General features: G+C 63.2%; 3 protein-coding genes across 3 annotated transcripts; 2 read left to right on the top strand and 1 right to left on the bottom strand.

Moving 5' to 3' along the window:
* Position 1: 1 nt before the first annotated feature.
* CHLRE_02g112150v5 (uncharacterized protein) lies at positions 2-5,443 on the bottom strand. Its single transcript, XM_001699862.2, has 12 exons — positions 4,859-5,443; positions 4,509-4,655; positions 4,253-4,355; positions 3,769-4,124; positions 3,123-3,593; positions 2,756-2,845; positions 2,305-2,494; positions 1,850-2,006; positions 1,551-1,620; positions 1,298-1,411; positions 1,024-1,105; positions 2-876 (listed from the first exon to the last, which is right to left on the bottom strand). Exons 1-12 carry the CDS (start codon positions 5,230-5,232, stop codon positions 661-663), a joined length of 2,370 nt encoding a protein of 789 aa, XP_001699914.2. The 5' UTR covers positions 5,233-5,443; the 3' UTR covers positions 2-660.
* A 527-nt stretch (positions 5,444-5,970) lies between these two features.
* Positions 5,971-11,036, top strand: CHLRE_02g112100v5 (uncharacterized protein). Its single transcript, XM_001699635.2, has 12 exons — positions 5,971-6,251; positions 6,469-6,829; positions 7,095-7,324; positions 7,474-7,699; positions 7,816-7,935; positions 8,064-8,194; positions 8,408-8,567; positions 8,724-8,828; positions 9,004-9,159; positions 9,434-9,658; positions 9,864-9,980; positions 10,178-11,036. Exons 1-12 carry the CDS (start codon positions 6,130-6,132, stop codon positions 10,730-10,732), a joined length of 2,508 nt encoding a protein of 835 aa, XP_001699687.2. The 5' UTR covers positions 5,971-6,129; the 3' UTR covers positions 10,733-11,036.
* Positions 11,037-11,213: 177 nt separating this feature from the next.
* On the top strand, positions 11,214-16,124 carry CHLRE_02g112050v5 (uncharacterized protein). Its single transcript, XM_043059902.1, has 8 exons — positions 11,214-11,465; positions 11,549-11,646; positions 11,908-12,328; positions 12,535-12,590; positions 12,754-12,804; positions 13,015-13,135; positions 13,241-14,751; positions 14,913-16,124. The coding sequence occupies exons 1-8, from the start codon at positions 11,444-11,446 to the stop codon at positions 15,138-15,140; spliced, it is 2,508 nt and encodes an 835-aa protein (XP_042927536.1). The 5' UTR covers positions 11,214-11,443; the 3' UTR covers positions 15,141-16,124.
* Positions 16,125-16,530: the final 406 nt, after the last annotated feature.

The following is a 16,530-nucleotide window of genomic DNA, read 5'->3' as shown; positions in this document are numbered from 1 at the left end:
CTCGCATCCTGACGGCGCGGTCCCTTCGACTGCATGATGCATCTACAGCCCATCCTCGCCAGCGGACTGTCCCTGTCCGGTCGACCAGGGGCATCCGAGGCGAGGGCATCTGAGGCGCTATCGCCTCGCTGCGTTCCCACTTAATGAAGCAAAAGTGTTTGGTCTACTCCGAGTACAGGGGCGTAAGGAGCTCCCATGCATTATGAAAGCCATGTACGCGGCGGAAGGACTACTTGTTTGGGCACGTGACGCACGTGATGCCTGGCCCACCTGGGGCAGTTCCGCGCACCACCGCTTAAAAACGCGCAAGGTGTGCCTGGCCAGCAGACACCATGCATTCGCATCGTCATTAGCGAGGCCATCATAGTACAATCAATGGGGAACCAATCATGAAACATCTGCGCGAAGCCGTACAAATGAATGCCTGTCCAGTACCCATTCACCTCCAAGGGTACACCAGCACTACGGTTATGCAATGCAGTTGGGCAGCCCTCATACCTCTATACTGCACATTCCCAGTGAGGGACCGAACGGATACATCCCAGCGCACAGACTTGCAACTTGAAATTACAATCCTTGCCTCCTCTCACTGCGCCCTCCATCACCCGGTACCACTAGTCATTCATGCACACCTCGCACTGCCCTCCTGGCCTCTCATATTCAGACGTCAGGCTCCGCGCCTGACTTATAAATGGGTCCCATGACTGACGCGTATGACTGCCAGCCGAACGTGAACTCGTCAACGCATCCCTCGTGGTGTACACCGCCCGCTACAGTTGCGTCGGCGGTTGACCAACGGAAAATCGGTTGGTCGTCGGAGGTTGGGCCATTGATGACGTAGGTGCGGCGCTCCAAAAAGGAATCCAGATCCACAACCTGCGGCAGGTTGCAAATCCAGGAGGGACAGCAGATAAGGATGGGGTCATCAAGCTTAGGCTTGGCGATGATGGGCAGGCTAGGCCAACAAAGGGATGCACCCCAACAGCACCGCGGCAGCTGCGTGGCAACATGCAGCGGCCGCACCTTGGCGTCCACAGCTCCGTACGCGCGCCGTGTGTAGTTGCGCGGGGCACCGCTGGGGTCGGGTCGGGCGGGTAGGTCGTACCTGGACTCGGCAGTAAAGGCAAAAAGCGGCGGCGGTGTTCAGCGCTGCTGCATGCCCGCTAAGACCGTGTGATGCCTCCCGCGTGCGCGGTTCCATTTGCGCTGACACACGCTGTGAAACCGGCGTTCTGCAACAGCCATTGGCATGTCGTCTAAGCACACTGCCACATGCCCTCCTGGCTCATTCCCATACCTGGCTGCGATGGCGTTGTTGGGCAGTCCGAGGGACTCGGGGTCCTCCGTGTAGCGGTTGAGCCGCATCAGTGACATCAAGTCGGAGGTGGAGGCCACTCGGGACTGCTCACGCCTGTGACACGTGAAGCACGGGTGAAAGCCCCAAGGAGCTGTGAGCGGGCGTGTGGCAAATGCGGGTGGGCAAGAATGGGTGTTGCAAGGTGCGGCCGCGCGGGAACTGGCCGTGCCTAGACCGCCCACCACCAACTCACTTGAAGATGCGGGCACGCGGGCAGGTGTGGTAGATGCTGGGCTGGGGATAGGCGGTCAGGTTGTAGATCTCTGCGGGAGTGGGTGGGTGGGCAAGGGTGTCAGGATCAGGGGCTTGAGCGGTGCAGCGCGGGGAGCAACTGACGGTGCATTCTGGTGCCCGCCCAGTCGCTGTCCGCCTGGACGCGCCACCCGGGGCCCCCCAGCCATGGCTGACGTACCGGGCCGCACAAGCTGCACTGTATGCCACGGAAACAAGTAGCAAAGCGGGCGGGATCACTATCATGTGGCTCACACGCACCGGGGAAGTACGGCACGTTGTAGGAGGCCCAGTAGCCCTGCGCCAGTAGCACCTTGCTCACGTCCGCGCTCACAGTCAGCGCCGGCAGCTGCTCCAGCACCCACAGCACCTCGCGCTCGTGGCCGCGCTGCAGCAGCTCCACGTCCAGCACCATCCACTGCAGGCAGCGGCGGGGAGGACAGAGGCGGTGTGCGTAGTGTGCGTAGGGCTACGAGTGTGAGAGGACCGTGCGAGCGGGAAAAACGAGCAACGAGCATGGAGCAGGCGCGCCTCGTTCCCAACCACGTCAAACACGCACGCCTAATCCTTATTCAGTCCACAGCTGCAGACACGAACAAGTAAGCGATGCAAAACCCAATCTGAAACTCATCGGGGACATTGGCCCCCACACACTGCTGATGCCCGCCGACGCCAACACCGGCCCCAACGCGGGCTGCATTCACGATTGCCCGGACCTGGTTGTTGTAGGTGCCGCTGTTGTGGCGTGCGAATAAGTCCACCCAGTCCGCGCCACCAGCAGCGCCGAAGTTTGCAACCTGGGCGCGCTGCCACATGAGCAGCGCATGGGGCTGGATGGCGTCGTAGAGCGACTTGTTGTAGATGCCGTTGGTGGTCTCCATCACCACCAGGCTGTCGGTCGTGTACCTGTGCGGTGCATGGGGTGTGTGCGGCAGTCAGGGTGTGTGGTTGGCTGTGTGTTTGGCTGGGGCAGAATGGTTAGCACGCCGGCTGTGAGGCGGTGCAATGCAGCGCCACACGCAGGAGAGTCTAGCTGCGCGCGACACACACAGGCTCACACATGGGGCTGGTGCAGGGGTTGCAGGTGGCGGAGGTTCTGTGGTGATTGGCCACGCTGCTGCGTTTCGCTATTTCCACCCGTACAGCCGCACATCGGCCGATACGCACCAATCGTCCTTGGAGTGCAGCAGTCCCGGCGAGCTGGACACAACCACTGGCCCGGTGACGGACCAGGGGAAGTCGTACACCTTCCACGTGCTGCGGGTGGCGGGCAGCAGGCGGCAGGCGCAGGCGCGGGTCATGTCGGGTCAAGCCAGGTCAGGTCAGGCGCGGCGGCGGGCACGCAGTGGGAAGTGCGTGCAAGCCCCGAATGCCGGCACCACAGTGCGGGGCTGTCGGTGAGCACGCGGCATGGCGTGTCCCTGTGGTCCGCAACACGCATCGCGCAAGCAACACGCGGGTCCGCAACACGCATCGCGCAAGCAACGACAGGCCGCGACCGGGCTCCAGCATACGACTGCACACGGCCACCCACCGGACCATGTCGTAGTATGACCGCCACGTGTTGTGTGCGGCCCAAAAATCCCGACCGTGCCGGCGCCGCACACCCTCGCCCTTCTCCTCCATATCTATCACCTCCTCCTCGACACCCAACAGCCCACGCCGCCGGGCACTCGCCGCCCCGCCGCGCCGGCCCAGCAGCCGGGCTCCAAGGGCCGTGGGGCCGTCCGCTGACTCCGTACCGGAATCCAGCGCAAGATCCGATTCCGGATCCACATCCGCGACCTTGATGATGGCGGAGCAGTCCAACAGCTCGCCATAGCCATACTCGCCCACCTCGCCGTGCCCGGGCGTGTAGTGCCGCTCTGGCGCCTCCTCCTCCTGCTGCTGCTGCTGCTGCTGCTCGGCCCCGACGGCAGAGGCTGCGCCCGCAACGGCGGTGGCGTTTGGCGGTGGGAACAACACATTGAGCTCGTACAAGTCCCCAACTGCGTTCAGCGTGTACCTGCGTGCATGCCGATACAGCAGGACGTCAACGTAGGCTCGAGGCCCCAGGGCCACAGCGCCCAACACGACCCGCTCACCCACACGCCCCCGCCTAGCCCCCTGCCCCCCCACCCACCCCACGAGCAGCACACGTACATACTCCCCAGCTACGACTCGGCGCCACAGCCACTCACAGCTCATGCCAGGTCATGTTGCGGGCTGGGTCGGTCGTTGACGCCCAGAAGCCCGCAGCCAGGCCCTCAAACTGCGCCGCCACCAGCCCCGCCACAGACCAATAGCGCCGGTCCCAGTCGCCACCAGCGCCGCCGCCGCGAGGGCCGCTTCCGGCGTCATCGTCCTGCGGCCGCCACCTATGCACCCGCGGCTCCACATCCTGCGCGTGTCCGTCGCCGCCGTAATCTGCGCCCCGAACCCGAGTGCTACTGCCGAAGCCGGCATTGCTGCTGCTGCTGCCGCCTGTGGCGGTGTGAGGCAGCGGCAGCTGGCCGCGCAGGTGTGCTAGGCTCCAGCCCGTGGCCGCCTCTACCCTCTGCGCACAAATAAGATGGAAAGGCACTGAGTTGCAACCGGTAATAGATCCAACACGTAATCGTACGGCCCATACTACGGTAACCCGAGTCAGCGGTCGCCCCACGCCCAGCGACAACGCAATCCCACCTTGGTCATCCAGGCATACTGCTCGTCCAGGAAAGCGAACAGCTCCTTAGACGGCGCCTCACCGCGGCCCGCGTATTGGTTCTTTCGGTAGTTGCTCCAAAACCTGCACACCAAGCCGCATAACGGTGGTGCTGCGGTATACGGCTCAAAACAAACCGTGCTGCAACGACACTACGGCCGTCCCGCCCACCAACGAACCACGCGCTCACCCTCGGTCGACAGCCGCGACCCCCCCCACAACGCCCGGCATCTGCACCTGTACATGTTCGGCGCCTGCAGGTTTCCCTCCACGAAGCCCGCCGCGCGCGCCTTGACCACATCCGGGAAGGGCGCATCCTGGTCTGTGCGGATCTCCAGTCGGTACCAGCCGTCCTCTGTGTATGTGTCCGCGTAGTATGCCCAGCTGCAAGTCGAGAGCGTGGCGTTGGGGCGGGTGGGGCGTTAGGGTAGGCGGCAGCGGAGGTGTTACAGGGGACGAGGACCAGGGGACAGGGATGTGGCCAGCGTGGCACGGCAGCGGGTAGGCGAGGTGCTGCATCAGCAGCCGCTCCGTGTGGTCGGGGCAGTGCTAAGTTTGATGAGGAGAGAGATCGAATTGTAACTGACCCCGTGTTGCTTTCGGGGTAGCGCTCCCGCAGGCTCCGGCTGAGCGCGTCCGCCAGCGAGAGCCCGTGTGCGTTGGACGCCAGCAACGCCACCTCACGCGGGTTCAACCGCAGCAGCTCAAACTCAGGCGCGCCCGGCGCACCATCCGAAACTCCGGCAACATTATTTGCAACGTTGATTGCATAGAAGTGGCCGCGGCTAATCAGCAACTCAAGCGAGTGCAGGTTCGGCGTGAACGAGGGCTGGACTCGGCTCCCGAAACGTTTACGCGTGGCAGCCGCTCGCAGCTCTTTGCCTACATCTCGTGAACTTTCAAAAGATAGAGTCAGGGCCGGCGCCAGGAGCAGAGCGAACGCGAGCAGCGCAAGGGCCATGCCCACTCAGCAGCGCAGTCAACACGGCACGTAGTATGTACAATGGCGTAGAAACGCACTTATTATGTCAGCAGCTTCTGTATTTAGCGCTTTGTCAGGGACTGTGTTGATGCCACGATACAGAAAGTCGTGCCGGTTTGGCCTGAACCTTGACCATTCGCACGCCAGAACCTTTTCCCGCCCAAGGCATAAAGCCACCGCGGTGTGTGGTAACCAAGCAGGCCAATCTGAGTAAGAGACGGATGCATAAAGACGGTGGGCACCCTGGGATCGCGCTGGGGGAGGCCGTGGGGGGAGGCCGATGCAAGCAGGACACGCCCCTTCGCACCCCTATTCGCGCGGCCCCCCTTTCTCCTCCCTTACCCTTGGCTGACGGCTGATATCGCATTTAATGTGCCCCCGACACAAAGATAACACTGTTTACGGTTGCAGGCCGACAGGGGGGGCGCAAGACTAGCAGTCACCCGCGCTACGGGATGCTGACCACCATCCTTTGCATGGGACGTCACATCCTAGGAATCCTCCGCAGACCTGGTGCTTGTACGATATACTGGTGGCCAGGGCGACACAAGGTGTTGATGAGGTGGGGGCGGGGGCGCCATGGTGGCATGTAGCTGTTAAGCTGTGACTGCTGCAGCGCTGCCTAAGGCGCGCCCTGGCGCGCCACCCTCATGGTGCATGATGGCCCGGGTGCAAGCCCCTGGCTGCTTCAATGCCACATCCAAGGCCTTAAATCCGCAAAACCCGCGTTTCTTTGCCTCATTTACAAAGGCAGAACACAAGTTAACGCGTCACAAAAATTGCATTCGTTCAATCGTTTATCGAGGTCTGTGCCTTAGACTTCTTAAATATATCCAATCTCTATGGGTGTGTAAGTAGGTAGTAGTCCGCGACGCCATGGACGTTGACAACGAGTTCGCGGCCCCAGCGCATGCCGCTGCGGATTCAGCTGAGCCTGTGGAGCCAGCTTTACCACCCGCAAAGAGGCTTGCTGTGCGGCCCCGATACCTGAGCCATGGGTGAGGATCGCGGTGGCAACCACAGGCTTCATATTCGCGTCGACATGTGCGCGTATGTGTGCACGCTTCGACCGGTTCGCTTACATACCCTGGTGTTACTTCCTTGATGGTTTCCACGCAAGCATACATCTGTAGCATGGATGCATAATATCCATTCTAACGGCGATCTTGCACTTGCCGCCACCTTGCCTTTCACCCCCGCAACCCCTACCACCAGGTGGAACCATCCGCCTGGCAACCTCGTGGCCGTTTACATCGAGGCCTGCGAACGCCACAAAGTCCCAGCAAACAGCGCTGTGATCTCTCAGCTACAGCGGCGCGTGCGGCTAATGCAGGCAGGGCCCTGGCAGCGTGTGGCGCCCTCTGGCCCCGAGGCCGACGCCCTTCTCGGCGCCACGGGTGTCTCCGCGTTCTCCAATCACCTGGGCTCGCCGCGCAGCCGCCTGGGCGCCGCCGCCGCGGCCGCGGGCGACCCCCTGCTGGCGCAGCAGAGCAGCTACCTGTCCGCCGCCAGCGCCACCGCGGCGGAGGCACTTTCACGGCCGCGCACGGCCCTCACGTCAGCAGCCACCACCCAGGTGCGGGTTGAGACGCTGCGTGCCGCGCGCGTGGCGAGGAGTTGGGCTGTAAAGGTCAGGGGTGCGGCAATACGGGCCTGGCAACGGCTATAACCCGATAAGATGCACAAACCCAGCAGCCCTGTCTCAAGAACACGGACCGGGCAAACGCCATCCATCTGCCAGTACGGTATCCCTGGAGCCTTCTGCCCCCGCTGCACGGGACCTATTTGTTGGGCCCGAGCACATTCAATCCTCCCCTTGCTTGCACACCATGCACACACAGGACCTGTTGGACTTGGTAGTGGGTCACGTGTACCCGCTCACCCTCAGCGCCTCGCTGCGCCCCGCCACCGCCAACGGGGGTGCCAACAGCGGCGCCCCCGCCAGCACCAGCGAGAACCACGCCGCCACGGTGTCGGCGGCGGCCATCGCGCTGGCGGCGGGCGGCCCCGGCGGCCAGGCGCTGTATGCCGCGCGTGCTGTGGCAGCCGTGTGCGCCCTGCTTGACCCCCGGTGCGTGCGGTGGTGCTGAGGCAGCGGGTCTGAAGCTGGGTATGAACAAGTTGCTCGGGGGGTCGTGTACGTGCCTGCATGCACATCTGCCCGGGCGTGTTCCTACCTGACGTAACCGCCCCGCTCCTCCCCCGCTTTACCCCCAACAGCACGCAGTGGGAGTCGCAGCTGGCGGCTGTGGGCCTGGCCCCCGACGTGCGCGTGCTGACCGAGTCGCAGTTCCACGGGCTGGTGGAGGGTGCGGCGGCGGCGCTGACGCAGGGCGAGCTGCGGCAGGCGGCGCTGGAGGTGCTGGGCCGGCCGGTGGGGCACGGCACGCTGGACGTAGAGGGGCTCTGTGGGGCGCTGTTTGACTACCTGGACGTGTGCGGAGAGGTGAGAGAGGAGGGAGGGTGAGGGCGGGTTGGGGGGGGGGAGTTTCAGCTCCTCCGGTCGTCTCGTCATGCCCTGGCACAACGTCAGCACCTATCATGACATGTTGCCGCGCGCAGGGCTTCATCCCCGCCTCGGAGCTGCGCAATGTGGTGGCTGCCTTCAGCCCCAGTGCGGCTGTGGACATGTACGGACTGCTGACCCAGCACCCGCAGCTGGGCAGGCCGGCGGCGGCCCCGGTGAGGAGGGGCCCGCCGTGATACAGGCTTTGGGAGCGGGGCTCTTCATATTTCTGACAGGGTTGGCCATAGGTGTGGACGGGCGTGGTTTGGCAAACGCTCATTGTGCCGTTGTTGTGTGCGCACAGGTGGCCCGTGATGAGTTCGTGTCGGTGCTGGTGGCGCTGGCGCCAGGGCTGGTGCCTGCGGGCAGCAGCGCTGGTCGGATCCGCGATAAAACCGAAATCGTTATCAACACCCTGTTGGACTCAAAGATACGGTGCGCCCCACATGCGAAGCTTGCGTGACTGACGCCGTCACGCGTCCCAGCTGCTTCTATCATTCTCTCTCTTCTGGGGAATATGATCTCGGGGCAATGTGTACCGCCAGGATGTTTGTTGCGGTGGAATTTGTGCTTCTGCAACGCCAGTCATGCAAGCCAGCCGCCGACGCTCAGTGCGCGTAACGGGCTGCGCTGTGTCATTTCACGCAGGGAGCCCTTCGGCTACGACTTTTCCCGCTGCTACCTGGGCCCGCGCGGCCTGCTGCCGGTGCTGGACGCACTGAGCACGGACGGCTCGTTCGTGTCGCTGAGCCTGGCGCACTGCGGGCTGGGCTGCAGCAGCGTGGAGCGACTGGCGGACTGGCTGGCGGTGAGCGGGAGGCGGGCGTGTGGGCCTGGAGTACGTACAGTGCCGTATTGAAGGATACCGTATGGCAGCTGTCGCATATGTAGTACACAGGGGCTACGCATGAAGGCATGTGCAGAGCTGGCATGTGGCGTGCTGACTGTGTGCCTGCATGTGCAGGGCCACCCCACGCTGACGTCTCTGGACCTGACCAACAACCTCATCGCGGACCGCGGTGGGCTGGCGCTGGCACGGCTGCTGCAGAACAACACGCGCATCGTGCAGGTGGGGGCGCACGCGTGTACAGCGACATCGTGTCCTAAGGTGCTCGGGCCTGGCGCCCCTGCTGTCATACGTGCTTCCGCGCCCAGCTTACCGCTGTATTCCACTTTGCACTTCCTCCTACCTACATTTAATGCCTCACTCAATCGCCCCATTGCAACCTCACCTCACGCTGCAGCTGGGCATCGGCAACACCATGTTGCTGCCGCCGCGCTCCAGCCGCACCCACCACGACCAGCTGGGGCCATCGCCGTGCGAGGACGCCGGGCCGGTGCTGGAGGCGCTCACCGCGAACTGCGCCGCGCACCGCTCCTCTCCCGCAGAGATCGTGCGGGTGAGCAATGGGTGCGCGGGGGTTGGGCACGTTCCATATGCAGCGGGCTGCACTCCGTTTACCGAGCAGCCGGATGGTGCCTACACGACAGCTGACACGGTCACACTTGGTGAAGCGTTATCCTTGCTTCATCCAACCACCCTTACAGCCGCAAAGCCTTGGTTGAGTTCGGACTGGAATAAGCGACCCCACCTAACTAGTCATGCCTGAACCCCTGCAACTTCACCCCCGCCACGCCCCCGGTCTTGCTTGACCCTTGCTCAACCCCCCACAGGCGCTCCGGCAGCACGGCCCCGAGCTTCGCGCCATGTGCTACAGCCTACTGGCCCGGCCCGTCAGCAGCAGCAGTGCCACCCGAAGCGGCGGTGGTGGCGTTAACGGCGCCAACGGCGGCAGCGAGCTCATGGCAGCGGACGGCCGAGTGCCGCTGTCCGACCTGCGGGAGGCGCTGACGGAGGTGACGGCGGAGTGGGGCTTCACGCCGGATGCACTGGAGGAGGTGAGCGCCCGAAACGCACAGCGGGGCTCTGGTGCAGGCCTTGGTCAGCGGCGCTGGCGACGCCCTCCTTGCGGCCCTGTCTACATCTGTACATGAGGCCCTGCACTGCCCTCGGACCTCCTGCCGGGACCAATTTACAGTGCTTAAGCAATAAGCATGTTGCGACACCGCCGTGTTTAAGTCACCGCGCCTATAACCTTCGCAGGTGCTGTCGCATGAACGGCTGCTCGGCACAGCCACTGCGGGCCGCACCGCTGACGCCAGCGGCCGCTTGGGCGTCACGTACGAGGAGCTCATGCATTTCCTCAGCTCAGACGACCAGGTGAGCGGCTTGAGTCCAGGGCTCTGCTGCAAAGTCTTACGCGTTGGGCCGCCCGTCCAAGGAACTGCATGCCTACAACCCCACTGCACCCCGGCTTGCAGGCCCTTACGACTGACATGTGCGCACGCCACTGCTGTATGCCACCCACGTACATTGACATTAACTGCAACCCGCCCGCGCACACACTTGCCCCGCAGGTTGTACGGGTTGCCCGCGCATTCCGCAACCACCTGGCCGAAGCCAAGCAGCTCTTCTTCCGGCTGGCGCCCGACCCCGCCACAGCCGCCGCCGTGGCTCCGGCGGGCGTGGCGGGGCCGCGCACCGCGCTCAGCACTGTGCGCCAGTCTCTAATGGAGGCGGCGGCGGCGCCCGGCAGTGGCTGGGATGTGAGCGAGGGTGACCTGGAGGCGGTGCTGTCGCCGGCGGTGCTGCGAAAGCACTACCGCGCAGCGGCGACGGGCTACGGCGGAGCGCTGGCGGTGGCGCCGCCGGGCGCGGTGCTGACGTCGACGGGGTTGACGGTCGGCGCGGACGGGCTATTGGTGCCGGAGTGGCGCGTCGCGGCGGCGGCGGCGGCGGCAGCCGCTGGGGTGGGCGCGCCCGGATCTGGGCTGGGTAGGGATGAGGATGAGGGCGGACTGCTGCCGGTGCCAGAGCCGTGGCAGGGGCCAGTGGCGGCAGCTGTGGCCGCGGACATGCTCATTAGCTGGCCTGAGCTGGCAAACACGATCTTATACCTGTTCAACCGGTAGCGGCTGTGCGGTACTGGGCGCGCGACCGTTGCGGAGGGGTGGGTCCTGCACGTGATATCATTCCAGGAGTGGCTGGCAGCCGTGGCTGTGGGCAATAGTCGCAAAGTCGGCAAGATGTAAAGTGCTTGAAACTTTCGCGTGCTGATGGCCATTGCGCGAGCGGAGTCAAGCTGCGATGACATGAGATGTTGAATGGGCTTAAGGCCCCTTGGCTTTACTGGCTGCGCTACTCCCGGCGCAGACAGGCCAAGCGCAGGCGGGGCCTTCTGTGTTGCGACCCGGGCCCATGTAAGCCGCATCAGTATGCCGCATCAGTTTGGACACGTTCCTACAGCTGCGAGGGGGTTCGGGAAGGGCGAAAAACCCCAGACATAAACCGACCGCATGCAGGTACAGTCAGTACTGTCCCCGATCGATGTAACCCGTTTCCCGATGTAATACAGCGGTATACAGCACAAAAGGTCGTCAGTTTTAACATTATGTAGCGGAAGAGGCAAATGTCCAACGGAGTGAGGGACTTTGGTAAGGCTCACCGCTAGCGGGACCCAATGCACCGAGACAACAATTTACCTGAAAGGTTGAGAATGATTATGATCAGAAGAACGAGACGAATAGCGCAAACGCACGCACACACAAAATCCTGTTTACTGCTATCGGCATTCGCTCTATTCCTATGCTTGACAGCAGCTGCAGCTGAAACAGCTGTTTTAAATGAAGCCGAACTCAACGCCGCGCTTATTGATGCCACCGTGGTCCATATCATTGTCCGAGGCAACGTCAGTATATCTCCTCATCGCACATCACCTACTCCTATAGCATTGAATCGTAATGTGATTATCGAGGGCTCGCTTAACTCGACAAGCTTGCCGTTAAACTGGCCCATCCTGGACTTCAACTTCGCCTCACGCGACAGGGTAAGAAGGGGTGAGGTAGGGTAAGACAACCATGGGGAGTAGAGGTACTGGTGATGGGGGAGCGAGGGGTAAGGACCCGGACAACGGTGGGCGGCCGCCGTGCAGCACTACCGCCCTGCGTCTTGCCCTGCGTGCTTCGATTCTCGGCCCTGCATACAGTACCAGAGCGGTGGCGAGGGGTGGTGCGGCGGTAATAGCATTACCATTTCCGTAGCCACCACTGCGTAAATCACCAACCTCACCGACTATGTGCCCCCACAGCTGCAGGTCCTGCCTGGGGTCACGCTGACGTTTCGCCGGCTGGTCATCCTCAACGTTTTCTCTCGGAGCCAGCAGTCCTACGACTACTTTGCTAGCACCGTCAGCAGCATCAGTGGCAGCAGCGGTGGGAACAGCAGTGGCAGTAGCAGTGGTAGTAGCAGTGGCAGTAGCAGCGCTTCCGCTCAGCCAGTTGTGGTGTGGCAAGACATCGTGGATCGGAGGCTGCTGTGCCCGCCGCTGCAGGGCGTGGTGGACACGTGGCTTGCAACACCCCGCCCCGCAAACGGCTGCTGTGGTAGTGGACCCCAGTCTGTGTCGGTGGCAACTACGCCGGCGTGCAGCGATGTGGCGAAGTCAGGGGCAGGGCACTGCTTCTCGCCTGTTATGAGGGCAGCGGACTTACAGGCAGACACGTCACAGGGTAAGGAGCGAGGGCGCACCACGGAAGTATGGCTGTTGCGAAGGAAGCGGTTACGCTTGCAGAGGCGGCACGTGCGGGTTGAGGGCTGCATAGGCGTCAGATGAGGCACATACATACAATCTGCGGGGTAGATAGTGTGTTTTGCTTTACGGTTTACATTATATTGTAATTAAGCACGCCCGCGCCTCTGTCTGCTGTCTATGTAGGCTTCCGGATTGTGTGGACGAACACGTTGACACTTTGTGAGCAGTTCCTAGCTGACGTAAGTAACGCGGTGGGCACTGCTGCAAGTGTTTCACAGTGCTGTAACGCGTGCACTCTGCGGGTTACCGGTACGCACCATTTCCTTAGCCTCATCAATGGCCTCCTCTTGCCCAGAGTTGCCACGCCTGTGCTCGTGCTGCCCATGTGTTGGCCACCCACAGGCCTGCATCCAGCAACAGGGATTGGAGGGCTGCTACCTGACCTCAATAGAGGTGCGATGTGTGAGGGTCCAGAGGCTTCAGGGACTCAAGGCCCGTAGGAGCAAGTGTTGAGGCTCTGAGGACGTCGGGGTTTGATGTGCCACAAGGGGCATCAACGGCCACATCAGCCGCCGCATGCAGCACCGCGTGACTGCTGCCGTGGTGGGTGCCAGTGCCGTGTCATGGCGCGCGGCGTAACCGCTTAACTGATTCGCCGTGCAGACGCTCCTTGCTCAACGGGCTCAGGCGCAGCAGACAGTGTCTGATGGCTCAGGCGATGGGGGCGGGGGCGGACTGAGCTCGAGCGCCCGGACCGGACTAATTGTTGGCTGCGTGGTGGGAGGTAAGCTGGCATAGACGGGCGATCGAGGCAACGGCTTGCGGCTTGGCTCTGGCCTTGTTCCATGTTCATGTCGATTGACTTTCCGCTTGCTACATTCTTCCCTAGGCCTGCTGCTGGGGGCTGGGGTGGCTCTGTACCTGTGGCAGCGGCAGCGCCGTAGTGACGGTGAGGCAGTGGCGGCTGGGCTCGTGCTGGCAGCCGCCTGCGCCAACAAGGACGGCAACCGGAGCGACGACCTTGAATCCGGCATCAGGTGGGGTGACATGGGTCCAGATACGGGGGACAGGCCCTCGGCCGCCCTGCATCAGCCACCCAGCAGTGCCGCCGCAAGCGCCGATGCCACCGCGCCCGGCAGCGGCCGCGTCAGCAAGGCCGGCGGGGCATCCAAACCGCGCCGTGGCAGCAGCACTGACGCAGGCACCCTGAACAGCAGTTGCCCTATCACCGACTGCACCACGCGCGGCAGCGGCGGCCTTCGCGGCAGCGATCCAGTCAGTGCCGATGTGCCGAGGCCCGGCGAGGCCGTCAGCAACGTTGTTGCGGCGCTTGGCCTGGGCGGCAGCACCAGTGGCGAGGTGGCCGCGGCCATTGCTGCCGCCGGCATCCGCTCCGGCGACTGGCGGGCGGCTGTGGCGGCAGTAGCCGCAAAGGGGCAGCAGCAGCAGCAGCAGCAGCAGCAGCAGCAGCTGGCGCAGATGGGGCCGCTGGATGACTCGGTGGGATCCGTCGGCAGCGGGATGCTGGTGCTGGTCGGTGCCAGCAGCAGCCGTGTGGCTGCCCTCGGCGGGGGCGGCGGCAGCCGCGCCTTCGGCGATGTTCCCACCGCCGCCGCCACGAGCATCAATCCACTGTTTTCGTTGCCGGAGTGGGAGCAAGGCGTGGGGTCGGGCGACACACCCGGCACACCCGTCGCACAGACACCCACGGCCGCGGCGGCGGTGGCAGCGGCAGCAGCAGCAGCAGCTGCGACAGGGGCGCAAGACGCCGCCGTGGAGCTGGCCGCAGCGGGCGCGGGGCAGAGCCACACAGGCGTGGTGCTCACATCCACAAAAGCGGTGGCGGCCGAGGCCGCGGTGTCTCCAACGGCCGGGAGCGCCGGCGGTCCGGCCGGCGGCAGCATGCAGCAGTCTGGGTCCTTCAAGCTGCTGCCGCGGCTGCGGTTCCTTTTCCACCGCGTCGGCAGCCGGACGCCCACCATGCTTGGCGGCACAAATACCTCGGGCGCACCGCACGCCGCTCGAGCCAGGAGCGCGACGCTCTCTGGCACCGGCGGCAGCACTGGCAGCGGCGGCGCCGGTGGCGGCTCGCGCAGGGCCGGGGCGCCTCCAGGCACCGCCCGCACGGCCTCAACCGGCATGCACATGCTTGCCGGCATGCTCAAGGGCCTGAGGCTGGGCCAGGGCATGACCAGTGACGGTGCCAACACTGGTGGCAACAGCGGCACGGCCGGCGGGACAGACGGGCCAGCTTCAGCCGCCGCGGCACGTGATGTGCTGCACCCGCCCACACAGCTTAGCTTGCGGTTGTCACTGGCGTCGGGCGATGTACACACGCTGGCAGCGGCGCCGGGGTCAAACACCAGCGCAGGAGTGACCGGTCGGCCCAGTTTCTCTGACGTGAGTACCTTTGCGGCGATGCGTATGTCGTGCACGTGGGATTGGTTTTGCGAATGCCGCGCACCCATGGCATCGTGTGTCGGGACCTTAAGATGCCCTGCGTGTTGCTGACGCCAACTACCGCCGCTCCTGACGGTTGCATTGCACACGCCTACATACAGATGCAACGCGATCTGGAGCGCATTGAGGGCGAGCTGCATAAAGCGGAACACAAAAGAAGCAGGTCCAAGCATGCAGTGGCGCGGGCGCGGAGCGATCGACCCAGCCTAGGCTCCAGATCACCACCAGCTGGGGCTGCGGCTACGGCTGCGGCTAGGGCTGCGGCTAGGGCTGCGGCTGGCGCTGTGGGTCCCACTGCAGCTGTCGGCACTGGAGGGGCCCGCGGGTAGCATGCCGGCCCTGGGTTGATCAGCTGAACTGGATAGCTTGCTGGGGACCACGCCACAACATGGCCGGCTCCGGGGCCTACTGCAGGCACGGCACTGGCACTGGCTTGATTGGTGGCAGGGGGCGTCTGGCACGACGGACTTGGGGCACCGTATTTTTGGAGGTATTACAATCTCACAATGTTTGCAATGCATCATAAGAGCTAAAACGCGCGCCGTGTGTTTCCGGCCGTTCTGCCGTGTGGCGTTTGCTGCTTGAACTTGAATGGATGGTCTGGTGGCTCCTGCCGTGGCGGATTGGGTTCGTTTTATTTATGACGTGCCAACTTGGCTTATTAAGTTTGACACGACTTCATCTTCATCAATGCACGCACAGGCACAGGCACCTGTGAATGTAAAGAAAGACTTGCACTGCATGAATGCGACCTTTGGTGAAACGAAGCATGGTTAAGTATGCGGCGGCGGCGGCATGCTGGCACACTGCTTTCAGTTGGGTGGCGTGCTACTCGTGTCAGCCAGTATAAATAATGTTCGTGCAGCCGTGATATCACGGTGCTGTCGCGCCACAGCATGCGGTGACTGCGGCTCACCGGATGGCAAGGTAACTATGCAATCTCCAGGCACCTCCCGCTCCCACCACCACGCAACATAGCGCTGCCGTGCACACTCATTGCGCCGTAATTGCAATGCTGGAGGCCGCCGTATGCAGCCGGTGCCTGTGCGGTTGCGAACTTTGTTCTCAAGATGCTCTTGAACTAATCAAGAGGGCTTTTTGTTGTATCGTTGGCTTGCGGGTTGCTCTCGTGGGTCGCATGGCCACGCACGAAGGCGACACCGCGTCGGCGGGGGCCTGAAGGCTTAGGTTGGGTTTGTGCTCGCCACTAGTGTTTGGCGACGTGTTCATGACTCGTCCGCAGACCAAGTACCAAAGTGGTGCCAATCGACTCCTCTTGACGAGCGGTGTAACGCAGTGCCATCGGCGGTCCTGTTCTGAGACTTCGGTCATACGCAAGATTCTATCCAAGGAAGTCCCCTCGACCCAGCCCACCCCCCGTTCAACTCTCTGCCATGTGATGTAAGGCGAAGCGTCCATCGACAGCCTTGTTCAACATGAATACCTGCGCACCAGCGCTTGAGAGCCCCGCCATGTCCGTGCGCACGTTTTGAGCATGGGGACATGTGCCGACGTGTCCACGCGAGGATGCGTAAATCGGCCTCCCACGCTTTGTTTGTGCTCCTTTCGGCATAACGTGCACATATGAGCCTCGTGGTGCTGCGTGTGGCCCCTAGTTCTGCTTGTGGGGCGCTTCCCGAAATCCGCCAGGATGGGCTGCCGAAACCCGGACGACCCACAGGGACGACGACCGACCCCCCAACTCTGGCGGCCCAGGAC

This window comes from Chlamydomonas reinhardtii, chromosome 2, assembly GCF_000002595.2.
Source record: "Chlamydomonas reinhardtii strain CC-503 cw92 mt+ chromosome 2, whole genome shotgun sequence".
In the NCBI taxonomy this organism is placed as follows: Eukaryota; Viridiplantae; Chlorophyta; class Chlorophyceae; order Chlamydomonadales; family Chlamydomonadaceae; genus Chlamydomonas; species Chlamydomonas reinhardtii.
Note: the sequence above shows the minus strand (reverse complement) of the source record. Positions and strands in the feature narration are given on the sequence as shown.

Coding starts and splice junctions, on each gene's coding strand:
- CHLRE_02g112150v5 (XM_001699862.2), bottom strand. CDS start 5,232: ATGGCCCTTGCGCTGCTCGCGTTCGCTCTGCTCCTGGCGCCGGCCCTG. Junction 4,656..4,858: donor TACCCCGAAAGCAACACGGG/GTCAGTTACAAT, acceptor CTCGACTTGCAG/CTGGGCATACTACGCGGACA. Junction 1,106..1,297: donor AACAACGCCATCGCAGCCAG/GTATGGGAATGA, acceptor TGCCGAGTCCAG/GTACGACCTACCCGCCCGAC.
- CHLRE_02g112100v5 (XM_001699635.2), top strand. CDS start 6,130: ATGGACGTTGACAACGAGTTCGCGGCCCCAGCGCATGCCGCTGCGGAT. Junction 7,700..7,815: donor ACCTGGACGTGTGCGGAGAG/GTGAGAGAGGAG, acceptor TGCCGCGCGCAG/GGCTTCATCCCCGCCTCGGA. Junction 9,659..9,863: donor CGCCGGATGCACTGGAGGAG/GTGAGCGCCCGA, acceptor TAACCTTCGCAG/GTGCTGTCGCATGAACGGCT.
- CHLRE_02g112050v5 (XM_043059902.1), top strand. CDS start 11,444: ATGAAGCCGAACTCAACGCCGC. Junction 11,466..11,548: donor GAAGCCGAACTCAACGCCGC/GCTTATTGATGC, acceptor CTACTCCTATAG/CATTGAATCGTAATGTGATT. Junction 13,136..13,240: donor TGTTGGCTGCGTGGTGGGAG/GTAAGCTGGCAT, acceptor ATTCTTCCCTAG/GCCTGCTGCTGGGGGCTGGG.